At 67.8% G+C, this 21,944-nt stretch overlaps 1 protein-coding gene across 1 annotated transcript; it reads left to right on the forward strand.

Annotated features, from left to right (window-relative positions):
- Positions 1-688: 688 nt before the first annotated feature.
- LOC128809050 (deleted in malignant brain tumors 1 protein-like) lies at positions 689-21,643 on the forward strand. The gene is made up of 33 exons (XM_053980744.1): positions 689-890; positions 2,814-3,137; positions 3,226-3,546; positions 3,610-3,912; positions 3,986-4,300; positions 4,416-5,168; positions 5,256-5,852; positions 6,006-6,101; positions 6,315-6,398; positions 6,633-6,773; positions 6,958-7,040; positions 7,671-8,091; positions 9,999-10,319; positions 10,408-11,094; positions 11,168-11,482; positions 11,598-12,350; positions 12,438-12,809; positions 12,891-13,034; positions 13,184-13,279; positions 13,513-13,596; positions 13,831-13,971; positions 14,156-14,270; positions 15,123-15,280; positions 17,188-17,508; positions 17,597-18,283; positions 18,357-18,671; positions 18,787-19,539; positions 19,627-19,998; positions 20,080-20,223; positions 20,373-20,468; positions 20,702-20,785; positions 21,020-21,160; positions 21,345-21,643. Exons 1-33 carry the CDS (start codon positions 704-706, stop codon positions 21,458-21,460), a joined length of 9,840 nt encoding a protein of 3,279 aa, XP_053836719.1. The 5' UTR covers positions 689-703; the 3' UTR covers positions 21,461-21,643.
- Positions 21,644-21,944: the final 301 nt, after the last annotated feature.

Raw genomic sequence — 21,944 nt, forward strand, 5'->3', positions numbered from 1 at the left:
TTCAGTGTGAATTTCCCCTTTTTTCCTATTAAAATCCAAACTGGTCAGAGACTCACTCCCAGTCCTGGGACCTCATTTCTGGGGCCTGCCCTTCTGTCCTGGGTCCATCAGACATTCCTTGGGAACAAGGGGGCAGGAAGTGGAACAACAGACACATCCCTGAGAATGGTGGGCTGAGGGGGAAGAGCACAGGAGGATTGCTGGGATTGTCTGCAGGGCCTTTATTTATCAGTGGCAAATGCACAGAACTGTTGCCAGCAAGAGCGAGGGGAAAAGGGAGAGGGCAGGAGGCGGAGCCCAGCCCGCAGATGCAGCAGGATCTCCTCCCTGTGCCCCGCGGGTGGGGCAGGCTCAGCCCCACTCTCAGCACTGAGGGCTGGGCTGGGAATGGCTCTGGTTGTTGGAAGGACTTGTCCTAAAGGAGGGGAGGTCTCCTGAAGGAGGGGAGCGCCTTCCTGCCCCCCTGCAGCACCCCGCGGTGGCAGGGCAGCCGGGCCATGGCCCCTGCCTGCGGCACGTCGTGCTCCAGGAGGTTCCCGATCTTCAGGGCGGGCTGCAGAGCCCGGAGGGCGTCCAGATCCTGCAGCAGGGGCTGGCTGAAGCCGTCCGTGCTCAGCCTGGGCGTGCAGGAGGCAAGAGAAGAGGAGAAGGTGCTGGAGCTTGTGGGGAGGGAGGGAGGGAGGGAGGTGCAGCCGCAGCCGCGATGCCGGTGCGGCCCTGCCTGTCCCGCAGGCTCCGCTGCCCGGCTCGGGAATGCCGGGCACGGGAGGGGCCGTGGCAGGGCCCTCACTCACCCGAGGCTCCGCAGCGGGCAGGCGGGATGCCGGAGCTGCTGGCGGAGCTGCAGGAGGCCGTGGGCTCCCAGCTGGGTGTCACTCAGGCCCAGGCAGGTGAGACGGGGCCCCTGCAGCAGCCGCGCAGCCAGGGCTGGGCAGGAGGCGCCCGACAGGCGGCAGCTGCCCAGCCTGTGGGAGCGAGGGAAACAGGGAAGGAGGGCTTTGGCCTCTGCTCGCTCAGCTGCTCCAGGTGGGAAGGGCGGAGCAGTGGCTGAGGTCCTCGCAGCAGCAGGGGCTGGTGCGGCGGCAATAGCGCAGCCCAAAGAGAGGCCTCGGGAAAGAGGTCCCCCAGAGGTATCCGTGGACTCGGAGAGCTCCTGTCCCCTGTGGCCGGGGCAGCTGGCAGGCATGCAGCCAGGCAGGCACCCGCTGCCCTCCTGTTGTGACCCCCACCGACCTGGCCCGCTGTGGGCTCCGTGCGGTGCGTGCGTGTGTGAGCGGAGCAGCCCCGGACAGTGCCCGGTGCCGCAGTGCCCGGCAGCGCGGGGGGATGGGGCAGGGCAGCTCCTCCCGCCGCCGCACAGCGAGGGACCGGGACGTTCTGCCCGCGGGGAATTGCTGCGGTGCCGCTGGCTGGGGAGCAGCTGCAGTTCCAGCTGCTGCGTCTGCTCTGCGGGGGAGCGCGGGACGGGAGTCCGGGAAGTGGCCATCGTTTGCCTAAGGAAGGGCCGGGGAAAGCGTGATCCCGGCCAGGTGAGGGACGCTGAGAGTGACTGCGGGATGCGGGGATCAGGGGGAAGAGAGACTTGTGTTTGAATTTTTGTGTGCTTGCAAAGTGTGGGGCTCAAAGCCCTTTTCCATTTCCTGGGACAGTCCTGGGAGGAACCAGTTGGGGTTGTTTCTGTATTGCTGCGGTAGCAGCACGAGGATTTCCGGGGGGAGAGAAATGCGACTGTGCCTTGGGAAAGCTGGGCTGAAAGGGGTGAGGAAAGGTGAGGTCTGGATGTCGGAGCGGGTGTTCCGGGAAGCTCCGGGGCCAGCGGGAGTCCAAGGAGAGGCGGAGCTGGAAGGGGCGTCGGTGTCAGCAGTGCAAGTGGATGCGTGCGTTGGGAATGTGGTGCCAACCCAAGAGAGTGCGGTGGAGGGAGAGAGCGGGCAGTTTGCTGCGGAGCGCGGCTGCCGAGCTGCAGGGGGACGGAGCGGCGGGGCAGGGGCGGCGGAGCCGCGGCGTTATCGGCGGCGGCGCAGGTGTCGGGAGGCGCGTGCGGTCGCCGGCGACGCCGGGAGCCGCCGGGGGGTAACCGCCTCCTTCCTGCGCTGGCGGCGAGGCGAGCGCGGGGCCGCAGCTGCGGCGGCAGCGCCATGTGCCAGCGCCGCCGCGAGGGACCGGGGAGCTGGCACCTGGCAGCCCCGCGCGGAGCCGGGGGCTGCTGGCACCCCCCGCGGGGGCTCCGAGCCGCCGGGAGGGGAGCGCCCCGAGGGCGGGGGCTTTGAGCTTTGCAGGTGCCCGAGCTAGATGTGGTCCCGTGGACGCTCTTGCAAGGATGTGGGCTGCAGGCTGTCATCGCCATCAGGATGGCTCTTGTCGGGCTCCAGCAGCAGCGTTGGAGGCACGGGGGATAGAGGAAGGGGGATAGAAGGGCCCCCGCAGGGCAGGTGCTGTGGGGGGGCTGTCTCCCCCCGGAGACATCCGGGTGGCAGCCCACTGTGGCGAGGTGTGTGACGCCAGAAGCGCAGGCGAGGCTCATATTTGGGCACGGAGCAGGTTATTGGAGGCCGCGGCCCCGCAGCCGGGAGATGAGGGGCCTGATAAAGGCTGCCCTGGTGCTGCTGCCTGCATTAGCTCGGGCGCTGGTGTGCGAGAGCTGCCCCGGCTGCGCTGGGTCGGGGCCGGTGGCCATGGGGCCGGTGGCCATGGGGCCGGTGGCGGCGCTGGGGCTGCTGGTGTGCGTGCGGCTGTGTGCGGGTGAGTGGCGGGCGGGCGGGAGCGGGGCCCGCGGCGGTGGCGGGCCCGGCTCAGCAGCCTCCGTGCCGCAGGCTCCGGGGAGCTGCGTCTGGTGGGCGGCGGCGGCGGGCGCTGTGCCGGGCGCGTGGAGGTGAAGCACGGCGGTGAGTGGGGCTCCGTGTGCGTCTTCGACTACGACGTGGAAGCTCTCTGGGCCGTGGTGGTGTGCCGGCAGCTGGGCTGTGGCCGGGTGGCCAGCTCGTCCCCGTACGCCCCGTTCGGGCAGGGCAGTGGGCGGATCTGGCTGCAGCCCTTCTACTGCCGAGGCGCCGAGGATACGCTGGAGGAGTGTCGGCACTTCGGATGGGGACGGCACTTCTGCGGCCACGAGCGGGACGTGGGAGTGACCTGCACAGGTGAGGGGACACGCTGGCTGTGCTGGGCCAGCCACCTTGTGCTGGTGCACCGTGGGCAGGTCTGAGCTGAGGCGGTGTCCCTGTGCAGATGCCGTGGAGCTGAGGCTGGCGGGCGGCAGCAGTGCCTGTGCTGGGAGGGTGGAGGTGAAGCTGCAGGGACAGTGGGGCTCGGTGGGCGACAACGACTGGGACATGGAGGACGCCGAGGTGGTTTGCCAGCAGCTGGGCTGTGGCTCGGCTTCCGGTGCCTACTACGCCCGTGACACCTTCGGTTTAGAGGGCTGGCTCGTCAGCCTGGTCCAGGTGGACTGCAGTGGGAACGAGGCCACACTTTGGGACTGCAAGATCCGTAGCTGGGGACTCTATAACAGCAGCGTCCATTATTGGGACGCTGCCGTTGTCTGCCAAGGTAGGAGCTGGGCTTGGGGGGGACGGGGCACTTCCTGCACATCCCTTGACACTGCTCCTGCAGGGTTCTCCCGGCTAGTCGGAGGTGATGGAGCCTGTGCCGGGCGTCTGGAGGTGCGTCAGGGCCGGGCCTGGGTCGGTGTCTGTGAGGATCAGGTGGACATGAAGGCGGCCCAGGTGGTGTGCAGGGAGCTGGGCTGCGGTGAGGCGCTCGCCATCCCTGGCCGTGCTGGATTTGGGAGAGGATCAGGATCATTCTTGGACAGGGGCTTCCAGTGCAATGGCAGCGAGCCCCTCCTCAGTGCCTGTGCCCGGCGTCCGGCCCACAGGCAGGGCTGCACCGGCCCTGCCAGCGTCACCTGCTCGTGTAAGTGCTGGGGAGACCGGGGGCTGTTGGGGTGCCTGCGCCATGGCCCCCCTCAACGCCCTTCCTGCCACAGCCTACACGGGCTTCCGGCTGGGCAACAGCAGCTCGGGATGCTCCGGGCGAGTGGAGGTGGCGGTGCGGGGCACGTGGGGATCCGTCTGCGCCAGCGAGTGGGACCTGGCCGACGCGCACGTCCTGTGCCGCCAGCTGGGCTGCGGCCGCGCCTTCAGCGTGCCCCCGGGAGGCTCCTTCGGCAGCGGGGAGGGGCCGCTGCGGCCGGACGCCTTCGGCTGCAGCGGGAGCGAGCGGCACCCGGGCGAGTGCCCCGTGGCCGTGCTGGGGAAGCCGCCCTGTGCGCCGGGAAACGCCGCTGCCGTCAACTGCTCAGGTGTGCGAGGCGGCTCTGTGAGGAGCCTGAAGGGCTGCTGGGCCCCTCCCTAAACCTGGGAGCAGAGGGTGTCGGCATATTTGGGGATGAAGGGCTGACTCCGACCATTTCATAGGCAGTGTCGAGTCCCTGCGGCTGGTGGAAGGTGAGACCCGGTGCGATGGGTTTCTGGAGATGGCCGTAAGCACCGGGGCGTGGCACCGTGTACCAGGAGAGGTTTCGCCCGTACGGAATTTCAGCAAAGTGTGCTGGGAGCTGGGCTGTGGAGGACTGGACAGGACTGATGCTGTCCATGGTCAGATCTACCTGTCGGATGTCAACACGACGGAGAGGCCCATGACAGAAAGCGTGATTCCAACCATCATGGACACGACCCCCAATGCGACCACTGGGACAATTAGCGATGATAATTTTGGGAATGAAAGGGAGTTTGTCACGACTGCAGCAGCTGACATCCCTCATGGGAGCTACACTGTGTGCTCAGGTGGGTGTTGCGAGAGGGGCTGGAGGTGGCGGTGCCCCAGGCAGCCACCCCAGCCCATGCCTTGCGTGGCCACAGGCAGCCGGCAGGTGAGGCTGGTGGGGAGCTCTGGGCGCTGTGCCGGGCGCGTGGAGGTCTATTCCGGTGGCAGCTGGAGCTCCGTGTGCCAGGAAGGCTGGGACCTGCAGGACGCCGCCGTTGTCTGCCGGCAGCTGGGCTGTGGCAGGGCACTGGAGGCGCCGAGCTCGGCGCGCTCGGGCGCCGTCCCGGGGCCGCTGTGGCCGTACATCCCCGACTGCTCCGGGTCCGAGGAGTCTCTCTGGGAATGCGGGCGCACGGAACGGCGCCAGTGCGGGCGCGGCGGCGGGGCAGGGGCCGTCTGCTCAGGTCAGTGCCGGGCACCCCCAGATCAGGGCCCAGCAGAGGCCCCGGGGGGTTCCTGGCCGTGCCGTGACCCCCCTGCATCCCTTGCAGAGCAGCTCTCCGTGCGGCTGGCAGGAGGCCACGGGCGCTGCCGGGGCTACCTGGAGGTGTCCTACAACGGCACCTGGGGCCGCGTGTGCGCCAGCGGCACCAGCAGCGGCACCGCCGCCGCCGTCTGCCGCCAGCTGGGCTGTGGGGACCAGGGCTCGCTCTCACCTGTCCCCTCCCAGCAGCCACCCCTTGCGTGGCTGGCCTGGGTGGGCTGTGAGGACGGGGCCCGCTCGCTCTGGGGGTGCCCCTCGGCCCCCTGGCACCTGCAGAGCTGTGGCACCGACGGGTACGCACAAGTGGAGTGTGAGGAGGACAGTGACGGCACCTCTGATGGACACAGCGCCCCATATCCAGAGGGTGCCACCAGCACAGGTAGCTCTGCCCGTGCCTGCATCCCCCACAGCGGGCTGGCTGGGATCCCCCTCCCCTCACTGCCTGCCCGTGTCCCCACAGGTGTCCCCAGCAGAACACCCTCAGCAGTGGCCCTGGGGACTGTGCCTGTGCCCACTGTGCTGTGCGTGGTGCTGGGGACGCTGCTGTGCCTGTCCCTGGGTGCCCTGGCCCTGCTGCTGTGCCGTGCCCGTGCCCGACGCCGAGGTGGGTGCCGGTGGGTGCCGGTGGGTGGGGACAGATCCGCTTTGGGGGCCCAGGGGCTCCTGTCCTGTGGAACAGCTCAGAAGTTGGCCAGGGGTGATCCCGGTGCCACCCACAGGGCCCAGGGCCCCAGGTAAGTGCTGCATCTCATTCCAGGCCCTGGCAAAGCTGCAGATGCCACCTCCAATGCTATTTACGAGGAGCTGGATTACAAAGCCATGCCAGAGTACCAGGAGGTGCCCACTCCCCCAGGTGGGTGCCGCCCTTGTGCCCCAGCTGTGTCCAGAGTGAAGGCTCTGCCTGACAGCCCCACGGCAGCTTGAGGTCCTGGTGGCCCTGCTGCGGCTCCTGGCCATGGGCTGTGGGTGTCCCTCGGTGCCACAACAGCCCCGCTCTGTAGGGTGAGGTTCTGTCACCTGCGGTGCCACTTGAGGCCAGCCCCAAGTCCCTGTTTGTCCCCTGCAGGTTCCCTGTCGGAGGGATGGGTGAAGAAGCTGCCGTATTACACCGGGGACAGCGTGGAGGGGAGTGACACCGAGGCAGCGCCAGGTAGGGCCACAGGGCCCGAAGCCAGCAGGGAGAGCTGGGGAGAGGGGACACACCCGGGCTGGGTGGGGGGCAGAGGGGACAATTGCCCCCTTGTTAGTGCAGCGAAACATCGCCTTTCCCTGTGGGACCACAGGGCCTCCAGCAGGTGCCCAGTGGAAAGGCTGGAGGAGATGGCACAGCCAGAGCCCGGCCAGGGACACTGGTCACTGCCATGGCCCCCTCTGCTTTTCCCAGATCCCCCTGCCCAGCCCGAGCAAGGAAGCCCGGATGGCTACGACGATGCCCTGGATGTGCCACAGGAGGCCCCTGCTCCCAGCACGGGGGACATCTCTGAGGGAGTGGCACGGCAGAAGTGGATCTGTGTCCTCCCCACAGGTAAGAGGGCTCACAGCTGCCCTGTCCCCTCTGCAGAGCCACTCCATGGCAGGGTTTGGCTCTGGGGGCGGGCAGGGCCCCAGCAGCAGATCCATGGGTGCTGTGGTCAGATCCCAGGCGGGGTCTGTCAGGGGGGACACGGAGCTGCCTGCCCCCTCAGACACCTTTCCGTGCTGTCCCCAAGGTGGGATCTCGTCCCCTCCAAGTCACCCAGGAGCCACCAGGGACCCCACGGATCAGCCCCCTGGGCACATGGACTATGATGATGTGGGCTGCAGCGCCCTGGGGACACTGCCATGAGGATGTCCTGGCCATGCCACAGCCCTGGGGACACGTGTGTGGCAGTGTGGTGGGGCCCTGCCCATGGAAGTCAGCCCTCGCTGTCCAGAACTGCAGGAAAGCAGCTCCTGTGTAGGGATTTTCTTTGATTTCAGTGTGAATTTCCCTTTTTTCCTATTAAAATCCAAACTGGTCAGAGACTCACTCCCAGGCCTGCGACCTCATTTCTGGGCCTTGCCCTTCTGTCCTGGGTCCATCAGACATTCCTTGGGAACAAGGGGGCAGGAAGTGGAACAACAGACACATCCCTGAGAATGGTGGGCTGAGGGGGAAGAGCACAGGAGGATTGCTGGGATTGTCTGCAGGGCCTTTATTTATCAGTGGCAAATGCACAGAACTGTTGCCAGCAAGAGCGAGGGGAAAAGGGAGAGGGCAGGAGGCGGAGCCCAGCCCGCAGATGCAGCAGGATCTCCTCCCTGTGCCCCGCGGGTGGGGCAGGCTCAGCCCCACTCTCAGCACTGAGGGCTGGGCTGGGAATGGCTCTGGTTGTTGGAAGGACTTGTCCTAAAGGAGGGGAGGTCTCCTGAAGGAGGGGAGCGCCTTCCTGCCCCCCTGCAGCACCCCGCGGTGGCAGGGCAGCCGGGCCATGGCCCCTGCCTGCGGCACGTCGTGCTCCAGGAGGTTCCCGAACTTCGGGGCGGGCTGCAGAGCCCGGAGGGCGTCCAGATCCTGCAGCAGGGGCTGGCTGAAGCCGTCCGTGCTCAGCCTGGGCGTGCAGGAGGCAAGAGAAGAGGAGAAGGTGCTGGAGCTTGTGGGGAGGGAGGGAGGGAGGGAGGTGCAGCCGCAGCCGCGATGCCGGTGCGGCCCTGCCTGTCCCGCAGGCTCCGCTGCCCGGCTCGGGAATGCCGGGCATGGGAGGGGCCGTGGCAGGGCCCTCACTCACCCGAGGCTCCGCAGCGGGCAGGCGGGATGCCGGAGCTGCTGGCGGAGCTGCAGGAGGCCGTGGGCTCCCAGCTGGGTGTCACTCAGGCCCAGGCAGGTGAGACGGGGCCCCTGCAGCAGCCGCGCAGCCAGGGCTGGGCAGGAGGCGCCCGACAGGCGGCAGCTGCCCAGCCTGTGGGAGCGAGGGAAACAGGGAAGGAGGGCTTTGGCCTCTGCTCGCTCAGCTGCTCCAGGTGGGAAGGGCGGAGCAGTGGCTGAGGTCCTCGCAGCAGCAGGGGCTGGTGCGGCGGCAATAGCGCAGCCCAAAGAGAGGCCTCGGGAAAGAGGTCCCCCAGAGGTATCCGTGGACTCGGAGAGCTCCTGTCCCCTGTGGCCGGGGCAGCTGGCAGGCATGCAGCCAGGCAGGCACCCGCTGCCCTCCTGTTGTGACCCCCACCGACCTGGCCCGCTGTGGGCTCCGTGCGGTGCGTGCGTGTGTGAGCGGAGCAGCCCCGGACAGTGCCCGGTGCCGCAGTGCCCGGCAGCGCGGGGGGATGGGGCAGGGCAGCTCCTCCCGCCGCCGCACAGCGAGGGACCGGGACGTTCTGCCCGCGGGGAATTGCTGCGGTGCCGCTGGCTGGGGAGCAGCTGCAGTTCCAGCTGCTGCGTCTGCTGTGCGGGGGAGCGCGGGACGGGAGTCCGGGAAGTGGCCATCGTTTGCCTAAGGAAGGGCCGGGGAAAGCGTGATCCCGGCCAGGTGAGGGACGCTGAGAGTGACTGCGGGATACGGGGATCAGGGGGAAGAGAGACTTGAGTTTGGAGTTTTGTGTGCTTGCAAAGTGTGGGGCTCAAAGCCCTTTTCCATTTCCTGGGACAGTCCTGGGAGGAACCAGTTGGGGTTGTTTCTGTATTGCTGCGGTAGCAGCACGAGGATTTCCGGGGGGAGAGAAATGCGACTGTGCCTTGGGAAAGCTGGGCTGAAAGGGGTGAGGAAAGGTGAGGTCTGGATGTCGGAGCGGGTGTTCCGGGAAGCTCCGGGGCCAGCGGGAGTCCAAGGAGAGGCGGAGCTGGAAGGGGCGTCGGTGTCAGCAGTGCAAGTGGATGCGTGCGTTGGGAATGTGGTGCCAGAGAGTGCGGTGGAGGGAGAGAGCGGGCAGTTTGCTGCGGAGCGCGGCTGCCGAGCTGCAGGGGGACGGAGCGGCGGGGCAGGGGCGGCGGAGCCGCGGCGTTATCGGCGGCGGCGCAGGTGTCGGGAGGCGCGTGCGGTCGCCGGCGACGCCGGGAGCCGCCGGGGGGTAACCGCCTCCTTCCTGCGCTGGCGGCGAGGCGAGCGCGGGGCCGCAGCTGCGGCGGCAGCGCCATGTGCCAGCGCCGCCGCGAGGGACCGGGGAGCTGGCACCTGGCAGCCCCGCGCGGAGCCGGGGGCTGCTGGCACCCCCCGCGGGGGCTCCGAGCCGCCGGGAGGGGAGCGCCCCGAGGATGGGGGCTTTGAGCTTTGCAGGTGCCCGAGCTAGATGTGGTCCCGAGGTAGCTCTTGCAAGGATGTGGGCTGCAGGCTGTCACCGCCATCACGATGGCTCTTGTCGGGCTCCGGAGCAGCATTGGAGGCCCGGGGGATAGAGGAAGGGCCCCCGCAGGGTAGGTGCTGTGGGGGGGGGCTGTCTCTCCCCGGGGACATCCGGGTGGCAGCCCACTGTGGCGAGGTGTGTGACGCCAGAAGCGCAGGCAAGGCTCATATTTGGGCACGGAGCAGGTTATTGGAGGCCGCGGCCCCGCAGCCGGGAGATGAGGGGCCTGATAAAGGCTGCCCTGGTGCTGCTGCCTGCATTGGCTCGGGCGCAGGTGTGCGAGAGCTGCCCCGGCTGCGCTGGGTCGGGGCCGGTGGCCATGGGGCCGGTGGCCATGGGGCCGGTGGCGGCGCTGGGGCTGCTGGTGTGCGTGCGGCTGTGTGCGGGTGAGTGGCGGGCGGGCGGGAGCGGGGCCCGCGGCGGTGGCGGGCCCGGCTCAGCAGCCTCCGTGCCGCAGGCTCCGGGGAGCTGCGTCTGGTGGGCGGCGGCGGGCGCTGTGCCGGGCGCGTGGAGGTGAAGCACGGCGGTGAGTGGGGCTCCGTGTGCGTCTACGACTACGACGTGGAAGCTCTCTGGGCCGTGGTGGTGTGCCGGCAGCTGGGCTGTGGGCGGGTGGCCAGGGCGTCCCCGTACGCCCCGTTCGGGCAGGGCAGTGGGCGGATCTGGCTGCAGCCCTTCTACTGCCGAGGGACCGAGGATACGCTGGAGGAGTGTCCGCACTTCGGATGGGGACGCCACTTCTGCGGCCACGAGCGGGACGTGGGAGTGACCTGCACAGGTGAGGGGACACGCTGGCTGTGCTGGGCCAGCCACCTTGTGCTGGTGCACCGTGGGCAGGTCTGAGCTGAGGCGGTGTCCCTGTGCAGATGCCGTGGAGCTGAGGCTGGCGGGCGGCAGCAGTGCCTGTGCTGGGAGGGTGGAAATGAAGCTGCAGGGACAGTGGGGCTCGGTGGCAGACGACATCTGGGACATGGAGGACGCCGAGGTGGTTTGCCAGCATGTGGGCTGTGGCTCGGCTTCCGGTGCCTACTACGCCCGTGACACCTTCGGTTTAGGTGTTGGGCTCATCAGCCTGGTCCGGGTGGACTGCAGTGGGAAGGAGGCCACACTCTTGGACTGCACCATCCGTGGCTGGGGACCCTATAACAGCAGCATTCATGACTTGGACACTGCCGTTTTCTGCCAAGGTAGGAGCTGGGCTTGGGGGGGACGGGGCACTTCCTGCACATCTCTTGACACTGCTCCTGCAGGGTTCTCCCGGCTAGTCGGAGGTGATGGAGCCTGTGCCGGGCGTCTGGAGGTGCGTCAGGGCCGGGCCTGGGTCGGTGTCTGTGAGGATCAGGTGGACATGAAGGCGGCCCAGGTGGTGTGCAGGGAGCTGGGCTGCGGTGAGGTGCTCGCCATCCCTAGCCGTGCTGGATTTGGGAGAGGATCAGGATCATTCTTGGACAGGGGCTTCCAGTGCAATGGCAGCGAGCCCCTCCTCAGTGCCTGTGCCCGGCGTCCGGCCCACAGGCAGGGCTGCACCGGCCCTGCCAGCGTCACCTGCTCGTGTAAGTGCTGGGGAGACCGGGGGCTGTTGGGGTGCCTGCGCCATGGCCCCCCTCAACGCCCTTCCTGCCACAGCCTACACGGGCTTCCGGCTGGGCAACAGCAGCTCGGGATGCTCCGGGCGAGTGGAGGTGGCGGTGCGGGGCACGTGGGGATCCGTCTGCGCCAGCGAGTGGGACCTGGCCGACGCGCACGTCCTGTGCCGCCAGCTGGGCTGCGGCCGCGCCTTCAGCGTGCCCCCGGGAGGCTCCTTCGGCAGCGGGGAGGGGCCGCTGCGGCCGGACGCCTTCGGCTGCAGCGGGAGCGAGCGGCACCCGGGCGAGTGCCCCGTGGCCGTGCTGGGGAAGCCGCCCTGTGCGCCGGGAAACGCCGCCGCCGTCAACTGCTCAGGTGTGCGAGGCGGCTCTGTGAGGAGCCTGAAGGGCTGCTGGGCCCCTCCCTAAACCCGGGAGCAGAGGGTGTCGGGATACTTTGGGATGAAGGGCTGAGTCCGACCATTTCATAGGCAGTGCCGAGTCCCTGCGGCTGGTGGAAGGTGAGACCCGGTGCGATGGGTTTCTGGAGATGGCCGTAAGCACCGGGGCGTGGCACCGTGTACCAGGAGAGGTTTCGCCCGTACGGAATTTCAGCAAAGTGTGCTGGGAGCTGGGCTGTGGAGGACTGGACAGGACTGATGCTGTCCATGGTCAGATCTACCTGTCGGATGTCAACACGACGGAGAGGCCCATGACAGAACGGGTGATTCCAACCATCATGGACACGACCCCCAATGCGACCACTGGGACAATTAGTGATGATAATTTTGGGAATGAAAGGGAGTTTGTCACGACTGCACCAGCTGACATCCCTCATGGGAGCTACACTGTGTGCTCAGGTGGGTGTTGTGAGAGGGGCCGGAGGTGGCGGTGCCCCAGGCAGCCACCCCAGCCCATGCCTTGCGTGGCCACAGGCAGCCGGCAGGTGAGGCTGGTGGGGAGCTCTGGGCGCTGTGCCGGGCGCGTGGAGGTCTATTCCGGTGGCAGCTGGAGCTCCGTGTGCCAGGAAGGCTGGGACCTGCAGGACGCCGCCGTTGTCTGCCGGCAGCTGGGCTGTGGCAGGGCACTGGAGGCGCCGAGCTCGGCGCGCTCGGGCGCCATCCCGGGGCCGCTGTGGCCGTACATCCCCGACTGCTCCGGGTCCGAGGAGTCTCTCTGGGAATGCGGGCGCACGGAACGGCGCCAGTGCGGGCGCGGCGGCGGGGCAGGGGCCGTCTGCTCAGGTCAGTGCCGGGCACCCCCAGATCAGGGCCCAGCAGAGGCCCCGGGGGGTTCCTGGCCGTGCCGTGACCCCCCTGCATCCCTTGCAGAGCAGCTCTCCGTGCGGCTGGCAGGAGGCCACGGGCGCTGCCGGGGCTACCTGGAGGTGTCCTACAACGGCACCTGGGGCCGCGTGTGCGCCAGCGGCACCAGCAGCGGCACCGCCGCTGCCGTCTGCCGCCAGCTGGGCTGTGGGGACCGGGGCTCGCTCTCGCCTGTCCCCTCCCAGCAGCCATCCCTTGCGTGGCTGGCCTGGGTGGGCTGTGAGGACGGGGCCCGCTCGCTCTGGGGCTGCCCCTCGGCCCCCTGGCACCTGCAGAGCTGTGGCACCGACGGGTACGCACAAGTGGAGTGTGAGGAGGACAGTGATGGCACCTCTGATGGACACAGCGCCCCATATCCAGAGGGTGCCACCAGCACAGGTAGCTCTGCCCGTGCCTGCATCCCCCACAGCGGGCTGGCTGGGATCCCCCTCCCCTCACTGCCTGCCCATGTCCCCACAGGTGTTCCCAGCAGAACGCCCTCAGCAGTGGCCCTGGGGACTGTGCCTGTGCCCACTGTGCTGTGCGTGGTGCTGGGGATGCTGCTGTGCCTGTCCCTGGGTGCCCTGGCCCCGCTGCTGTGCCGTGCCCGTGCCCGACGCCGAGGTGGGTGCCGCTGGGTGGGGGTGGGGACAGATCTGCTTTGGGGGTCCAGGGGCTCCTGTCCTGTGGAACAGCTCAGAAGTTGGCCAGGGGTGATCCCGGTGCCACCCACAGGGCCCAGGGCCCCAGGTAAGTGCTGCATCTCATTCCAGGCACTGGCAAAGCTGCAGATGCCACCTTCGATGCTATTTACGAGGAGCTGGATTACAAAGCCATGCCAGAGTCCCAGGAGGTGCCCACTCCCCCAGGTTTGTGCCCACTCCCCCAGATGGGTGCCCCTTTTGTGTCCCGGCTGTGTCCAGAGTGAAGGCTCTGCCTGACAGCCCCACGGCAGCTTGAGGTCCTGGTGGCCCTGCTGCAGCTCCTGGCCATGGGCTGTGGGTGTCCCTCGGTGCCACAACAGCCCCGCTCTGTAGGGTGAGGTTCTGTCACCTGCGGTGCCACTTGAGGCCAGCCCCAAGTCCCTGTTTGTCCCCTGCAGGTTCCCTGTCGGAGGGATGGGTGAAGAAGCTGCCGTATTACACCGGGGACAGCGTGGAGGGGAGTGACACCGAGGCAGCGCCAGGTAGGGCCACAGGGCCCGAAGCCAGCAGGGAGAGCTGGGGAGAGGGGACACACCCGGGCTGGGTGGGGGGCAGAGGGGACAATTGCCCCCTTGTTAGTGCAGCGAAACATCGCCTTTCCCTGTGGGACCACAGGGCCTCCAGCAGGTGCCCAGTGGAAAGGCTGGAGGAGATGGCACAGCCAGAGCCCGGCCAGGGACACTGGTCACTGCCATGGCCCCCTCTGCTTTTCCCAGATCCCCCTGCCCAGCCCGAGCAAGGAAGCCCGGATGGCTACGACGATGCCCTGGATGTGCCACAGGAGGCCCCTGCTCCCAGCACGGGGGACATCTCTGAGGGAGTGGCACGGCAGAAGTGGATCTGTGTCCTCCCCACAGGTAAGAGGGCTCACAGCTGCCCTGTCCCCTCTGCAGAGCCACTCCATGGCAGGGTTTGGCTCTGGGGGCGGGCAGGGCCCCAGCAGCAGATCCATGGGTGCTGTGGTCAGATCCCAGGCGGGGTCTGTCAGGGGGGACACGGAGCTGCCTGCCCCCTCAGGCACCTTTCCGTGCTGTCCCCAAGGTGGGATCTCGTCCCCTCCAAGTTCCCCAGGAGCCACCAGGGACCCCACGGATCAGCCCCCTGGGCACATGGACTATGATGATGTGGGCTGCAGCGCCCTGGGGACACTGCCATGAGGATGTCCTGGCCATGCCACAGCCCTGGGGACACGTGTGTGGCAGTGTGGTGGGGCCCTGCCCATGGAAGTCAGCCCTTGCTGTCCAGCATTGCAGGAAAGCAGCTCCTGTGTAGGGATTTTCTTTGATTTCAGTGTGAATTTCCCTTTTTTCCTATTAAAATCCAAACTGGTCAGAGACTCACTCCCAGGCCTGCGACCTCATTTCTGGGGCTTGCCCTTCTCTCCTGGGTCCATCAGACATTCCTTAGGAACAAGGAGGCAGGAAGTGGAACAACAGACACATCCTTGGGCATGGTGGGCTGAGGGGGAAGAGCACAGGAGGATTGCTGGGATTGTCTGCAGGGCCTTTATTTATCAGTGGCAAATGCACAGAACTGTTGCCAGCAAGAGCGAGGGGAAAAGGGAGAGGGCAGGAGGCGGAGCCCAGCCCGCAGATGCAGCAGGATCTCCTCCCTGTGCCCCGCGGGTGGGGCAGGCTCAGCCCCACTCTCAGCACTGAGGGCTGGGCTGGGAATGGCTCTGGTTGTTGGAAGGACTTGTCCTAAAGGAGGGGAGGTCTCCTGAAGGAGGGGAGCGCCTTCCTGCCCCCTGCAGCACCCCGCGGTGGCAGGGCAGCCGGGCCATGGCCCCTGCCTGCGGCACGTCGTGCTCCAGGAGGTTCCCGATCTTCGGGGCGGGCTGCAGAGCCCGGAGGGCGTCCAGATCCTGCAGCAGGGCCTGGCTGAAGCCGTCCGTGCTCAGCCTGGAGGTGCAGGAGGCAGGAGAAGAGGAGAAGGTGCTGGAGCTTGTGGGGAGGCAGGGAGGTGCAGCCGCAGCCGCGATGCCGGTGCGGCCCTGCCTGTCCCGCAGGCTCCGCTGCCCGGCTCGGGAATGCCGGGCACGGGAGGGGCCGTGGCAGGGCCCTCACTCACCCGAGGCTCCGCAGCGGGCAGGCGGGATGCCGGAGCTGCTGGCGGAGCTGCAGGAGGCCGTGGGCTCCCAGCTGGGTGTCACTCAGGCCCAGGCAGGTGAGACGGGGCCCCTGCAGCAGCCGCGCAGCCAGGGCTGGGCAGGAGGCGCCCGACAGGCGGCAGCTGCCCAGCCTGTGGGAGCGAGGGAAACAGGGAAGGAGGGCTTTGGCCTCTGCTCGCTCAGCTGCTCCAGGTGGGAAGGGCGGAGCAGTGGCTGAGGTCCTCGCAGCAGCAGGGGCTGGTGCGGCGGCAATAGCGCAGCCCAAAGAGAGGCCTCGGGAAAGAGGTCCCCCAGAGGTATCCGTGGACTCGGAGAGCTCCTGTCCCCTGTGGCCGGGGCAGCTGGCAGGCATGCAGCCAGGCAGGCACCCGCTGCCCTCCTGTTGTGACCCCCACCGACCTGGCCCGCTGTGAGCTCCGTGCGGTGCGTGCGTGTGTGAGCGGAGCAGCCCCGGACAGTGCCCGGTGCCGCAGTGCCCGGCAGCGCGGGGGGATGGGGCAGGGCAGCTCCTCCCGCCGCCGCACAGCGAGGGACCGGGACGTTCTGCCCGCGGGGAATTGCTGCGGTGCCGCTGGCTGGGGAGCAGCTGCAGTTCCAGCTGCTGCGTCTGCTCTGCGGGGGAGCGCGGGACGGGAGTCCGGGAAGTGGCCATCGTTTGCCTAAGGAAGGGCCGGGGAAAGCGTGATCCCGGCCAGGTGAGGGACGCTGAGAGTGACTGCGGGATACGGGGATCAGGGGGAAGAGAGACTTGAGTTTGGAGTTTTGTGTGCTTGCAAAGTGTGGGGCTCAAAGCCCTTTTCCATTTCCTGGGACAGTCCTGGGAGGAACCAGTTGGGGTTGTTTCTGTATTGCTGCGGTAGCAGCACGAGGATTTCCGGGGGGAGAGAAATGCGACTGTGCCTTGGGAAAGCTGGGCTGAAAGGGGTGAGGAAAGGTGAGGTCTGGATGTCGGAGCGGGTGTTCCGGGAAGCTCCGGGGCCAGCGGGAGTCCAAGGAGAGGCGGAGCTGGAAGGGGCGTCGGTGTCAGCAGTGCAAGTGGATGCGTGCGTTGGGAATGTGGTGCCAGAGAGTGCGGTGGAGGGAGAGAGCGGGCAGTTTGCTGCGGAGCGCGGCTGCCGAGCTGCAGGGGGACGGAGCGGCGGGGCAGGGGCGGCGGAGCCGCGGCGTTATCGGCGGCGGCGCAGGTGTCGGGAGGCGCGTGCGGTCGCCGGCGACGCCGGGAGCCGCCGGGGGGTAACCGCCTCCTTCCTGCGCTGGCGGCGAGGCGAGCGCGGGGCCGCAGCTGCGGCGGCAGCGCCATGTGCCAGCGCCGCCGCGAGGGACCGGGGAGCTGGCACCTGGCAGCCCCGCGCGGAGCCGGGGGCTGCTGGCACCCCCCGCGGGGGCTCCGAGCCGCCGGGAGGGGAGCGCCCCGAGGATGGGGGCTTTGAGCTTTGCAGGTGCCCGAGCTAGATGTGGTCCCGAGGTAGCTCTTGCAAGGATGTGGGCTGCAGGCTGTCACCGCCATCACGATGGCTCTTGTCGGGCTCCGGAGCAGCATTGGAGGCCCGGGGGATAGAGGAAGGGCCCCCGCAGGGTAGGTGCTGTGGGGGGGGGCTGTCTCTCCCCGGGGACATCCGGGTGGCAGCCCACTGTGGCGAGGTGTGTGACGCCAGAAGCGCAGGCAAGGCTCATATTTGGGCACGGAGCAGGTTATTGGAGGCCGCGGCCCCGCAGCCGGGAGATGAGGGGCCTGATAAAGGCTGCCCTGGTGCTGCTGCCTGCATTGGCTCGGGCGCAGGTGTGCGAGAGCTGCCCCGGCTGCGCTGGGTCGGGGCCGGTGGCCATGGGGCCGGTGGCCATGGGGCCGGTGGCGGCGCTGGGGCTGCTGGTGTGCGTGCGGCTGTGTGCGGGTGAGTGGCGGGCGGGCGGGAGCGGGGCCCGCGGCGGTGGCGGGCCCGGCTCAGCAGCCTCCGTGCCGCAGGCTCCGGGGAGCTGCGTCTGGTGGGCGGCGGCGGGCGCTGTGCCGGGCGCGTGGAGGTGAAGCACGGCGGTGAGTGGGGCTCCGTGTGCGTCTACGACTACGACGTGGAAGCTCTCTGGGCCGTGGTGGTGTGCCGGCAGCTGGGCTGTGGGCGGGTGGCCAGGGCGTCCCCGTACGCCCCGTTCGGGCAGGGCAGTGGGCGGATCTGGCTGCAGCCCTTCTACTGCCGAGGGACCGAGGATACGCTGGAGGAGTGTCCGCACTTCGGATGGGGACGCCACTTCTGCGGCCACGAGCGGGACGTGGGAGTGACCTGCACAGGTGAGGGGACACGCTGGCTGTGCTGGGCCAGCCACCTTGTGCTGGTGCACCGTGGGCAGGTCTGAGCTGAGGCGGTGTCCCTGTGCAGATGCCGTGGAGCTGAGGCTGGCGGGCGGCAGCAGTGCCTGTGCTGGGAGGGTGGAAATGAAGCTGCAGGGACAGTGGGGCTCGGTGGCAGACGACATCTGGGACATGGAGGACGCCGAGGTGGTTTGCCAGCATGTGGGCTGTGGCTCGGCTTCCGGTGCCTACTACGCCCGTGACACCTTCGGTTTAGGTGTTGGGCTCATCAGCCTGGTCCGGGTGGACTGCAGTGGGAAGGAGGCCACACTCTTGGACTGCACCATCCGTGGCTGGGGACCCTATAACAGCAGCATTCATGACTTGGACACTGCCGTTTTCTGCCAAGGTAGGAGCTGGGCTTGGGGGGGACGGGGCACTTCCTGCACATCTCTTGACACTGCTCCTGCAGGGTTCTCCCGGCTAGTCGGAGGTGATGGAGCCTGTGCCGGGCGTCTGGAGGTGCGTCAGGGCCGGGCCTGGGTCGGTGTCTGTGAGGATCAGGTGGACATGAAGGCGGCCCAGGTGGTGTGCAGGGAGCTGGGCTGCGGTGAGGTGCTCGCCATCCCTAGCCGTGCTGGATTTGGGAGAGGATCAGGATCATTCTTGGACAGGGGCTTCCAGTGCAATGGCAGCGAGCCCCTCCTCAGTGCCTGTGCCCGGCGTCCGGCCCACAGGCAGGGCTGCACCGGCCCTGCCAGCGTCACCTGCTCGTGTAAGTGCTGGGGAGACCGGGGGCTGTTGGGGTGCCTGCGCCATGGCCCCCCTCAACGCCCTTCCTGCCACAGCCTACACGGGCTTCCGGCTGGGCAACAGCAGCTCGGGATGCTCCGGGCGAGTGGAGGTGGCGGTGCGGGGCACGTGGGGATCCGTCTGCGCCAGCGAGTGGGACCTGGCCGACGCGCACGTCCTGTGCCGCCAGCTGGGCTGCGGCCGCGCCTTCAGCGTGCCCCCGGGAGGCTCCTTCGGCAGCGGGGAGGGGCCGCTGCGGCCGGACGCCTTCGGCTGCAGCGGGAGCGAGCGGCACCCGGGCGAGTGCCCCGTGGCCGTGCTGGGGAAGCCGCCCTGTGCGCCGGGAAACGCCGCCGCCGTCAACTGCTCAGGTGTGCGAGGCGGCTCTGTGAGGAGCCTGAAGGGCTGCTGGGCCCCTCCCTAAACCCGGGAGCAGAGGGTGTCGGGATACTTTGGGATGAAGGGCTGAGTCCGACCATTTCATAGGCAGTGCCGAGTCCCTGCGGCTGGTGGAAGGTGAGACCCGGTGCGATGGGTTTCTGGAGATGGCCGTAAGCACCGGGGCGTGGCACCGTGTACCAGGAGAGGTTTCGCCCGTACGGAATTTCAGCAAAGTGTGCTGGGAGCTGGGCTGTGGAGGACTGGACAGGACTGATGCTGTCCATGGTCAGATCTACCTGTCGGATGTCAACACGACGGAGAGGCCCATGACAGAACGGGTGATTCCAACCATCATGGACACGACCCCCAATGCGACCACTGGGACAATTAGTGATGATAATTTTGGGAATGAAAGGGAGTTTGTCACGACTGCACCAGCTGACATCCCTCATGGGAGCTACACTGTGTGCTCAGGTGGGTGTTGTGAGAGGGGCCGGAGGTGGCGGTGCCCCAGGCAGCCACCCCAGCCCATGCCTTGCGTGGCCACAGGCAGCCGGCAGGTGAGGCTGGTGGGGAGCTCTGGGCGCTGTGCCGGGCGCGTGGAGGTCTATTCCGGTGGCAGCTGGAGCTCCGTGTGCCAGGAAGGCTGGGACCTGCAGGACGCCGCCGTTGTCTGCCGGCAGCTGGGCTGTGGCAGGGCACTGGAGGCGCCGAGCTCGGCGCGCTCGGGCGCCATCCCGGGGCCGCTGTGGCCGTACATCCCCGACTGCTCCGGGTCCGAGGAGTCTCTCTGGGAATGCGGGCGCACGGAACGGCGCCAGTGCGGGCGCGGCGGCGGGGCAGGGGCCGTCTGCTCAGGTCAGTGCCGGGCACCCCCAGATCAGGGCCCAGCAGAGGCCCCGGGGGGTTCCTGGCCGTGCCGTGACCCCCCTGCATCCCTTGCAGAGCAGCTCTCCGTGCGGCTGGCAGGAGGCCACGGGCGCTGCCGGGGCTACCTGGAGGTGTCCTACAACGGCACCTGGGGCCGCGTGTGCGCCAGCGGCACCAGCAGCGGCACCGCCGCTGCCGTCTGCCGCCAGCTGGGCTGTGGGGACCGGGGCTCGCTCTCGCCTGTCCCCTCCCAGCAGCCATCCCTTGCGTGGCTGGCCTGGGTGGGCTGTGAGGACGGGGCCCGCTCGCTCTGGGGCTGCCCCTCGGCCCCCTGGCACCTGCAGAGCTGTGGCACCGACGGGTACGCACAAGTGGAGTGTGAGGAGGACAGTGATGGCACCTCTGATGGACACAGCGCCCCATATCCAGAGGGTGCCACCAGCACAGGTAGCTCTGCCCGTGCCTGCATCCCCCACAGCGGGCTGGCTGGGATCCCCCTCCCCTCACTGCCTGCCCATGTCCCCACAGGTGTTCCCAGCAGAACGCCCTCAGCAGTGGCCCTGGGGACTGTGCCTGTGCCCACTGTGCTGTGCGTGGTGCTGGGGATGCTGCTGTGCCTGTCCCTGGGTGCCCTGGCCCCGCTGCTGTGCCGTGCCCGTGCCCGACGCCGAGGTGGGTGCCGCTGGGTGGGGGTGGGGACAGATCTGCTTTGGGGGTCCAGGGGCTCCTGTCCTGTGGAACAGCTCAGAAGTTGGCCAGGGGTGATCCCGGTGCCACCCACAGGGCCCAGGGCCCCAGGTAAGTGCTGCATCTCATTCCAGGCACTGGCAAAGCTGCAGATGCCACCTTCGATGCTATTTACGAGGAGCTGGATTACAAAGCCATGCCAGAGTCCCAGGAGGTGCCCACTCCCCCAGGTTTGTGCCCACTCCCCCAGATGGGTGCCCCTTTTGTGTCCCGGCTGTGTCCAGAGTGAAGGCTCTGCCTGACAGCCCCACGGCAGCTTGAGGTCCTGGTGGCCCTGCTGCAGCTCCTGGCCATGGGCTGTGGGTGTCCCTCGGTGCCACAACAGCCCCGCTCTGTAGGGTGAGGTTCTGTCACCTGCGGTGCCACTTGAGGCCAGCCCCAAGTCCCTGTTTGTCCCCTGCAGGTTCCCTGTCGGAGGGATGGGTGAAGAAGCTGCCGTATTACACCGGGGACAGCGTGGAGGGGAGTGACACCGAGGCAGCGCCAGGTAGGGCCACAGGGCCCGAAGCCAGCAGGGAGAGCTGGGGAGAGGGGACACACCCGGGCTGGGTGGGGGGCAGAGGGGACAATTGCCCCCTTGTTAGTGCAGCGAAACATCGCCTTTCCCTGTGGGACCACAGGGCCTCCAGCAGGTGCCCAGTGGAAAGGCTGGAGGAGATGGCACAGCCAGAGCCCGGCCAGGGACACTGGTCACTGCCATGGCCCCCTCTGCTTTTCCCAGATCCCCCTGCCCAGCCCGAGCAAGGAAGCCCGGATGGCTACGACGATGCCCTGGATGTGCCACAGGAGGCCCCTGCTCCCAGCACGGGGGACATCTCTGAGGGAGTGGCACGGCAGAAGTGGATCTGTGTCCTCCCCACAGGTAAGAGGGCTCACAGCTGCCCTGTCCCCTCTGCAGAGCCACTCCATGGCAGGGTTTGGCTCTGGGGGCGGGCAGGGCCCCAGCAGCAGATCCATGGGTGCTGTGGTCAGATCCCAGGCGGGGTCTGTCAGGGGGGACACGGAGCTGCCTGCCCCCTCAGGCACCTTTCCGTGCTGTCCCCAAGGTGGGATCTCGTCCCCTCCAAGTTCCCCAGGAGCCACCAGGGACCCCACGGATCAGCCCCCTGGGCACATGGACTATGATGATGTGGGCTGCAGCGCCCTGGGGACACTGCCATGAGGATGTCCTGGCCATGCCACAGCCCTGGGGACACGTGTGTGGCAGTGTGGTGGGGCCCTGCCCATGGAAGTCAGCCCTTGCTGTCCAGCATTGCAGGAAAGCAGCTCCTGTGTAGGGATTTTCTTTGATTTCAGTGTGAATTTCCCTTTTTTCCTATTAAAATCCAAACTGGTCAGAGACTCACTCCCAGGCCTGCGACCTCATTTCTGGGGCTTGCCCTTCTCTCCTGGGTCCATCAGACATTCCTTAGGAACAAGGAGGCAGGAAGTGGAACAACAGACACATCCTTGGGCATGGTGGGCTGAGGGGGAAGAGCACAGGAGGATTGCTGGGATTGTCTGCAGGGCCTTTATTTATCAGTGGCAAATGCACAGAACTGTTGCCAGCAAGAGCGAGGGGAAAAGGGAGAGGGCAGGAGGCGGAGCCCAGCCCGCAGATGCAGCAGGATCTCCTCCCTGTGCCCCGCGGGTGGGGCAGGCTCAGC

This window comes from Vidua macroura, chromosome 6, assembly GCF_024509145.1.
Source record: "Vidua macroura isolate BioBank_ID:100142 chromosome 6, ASM2450914v1, whole genome shotgun sequence".
NCBI lineage: Eukaryota > Metazoa > Chordata > Aves > Passeriformes > Viduidae > Vidua > Vidua macroura.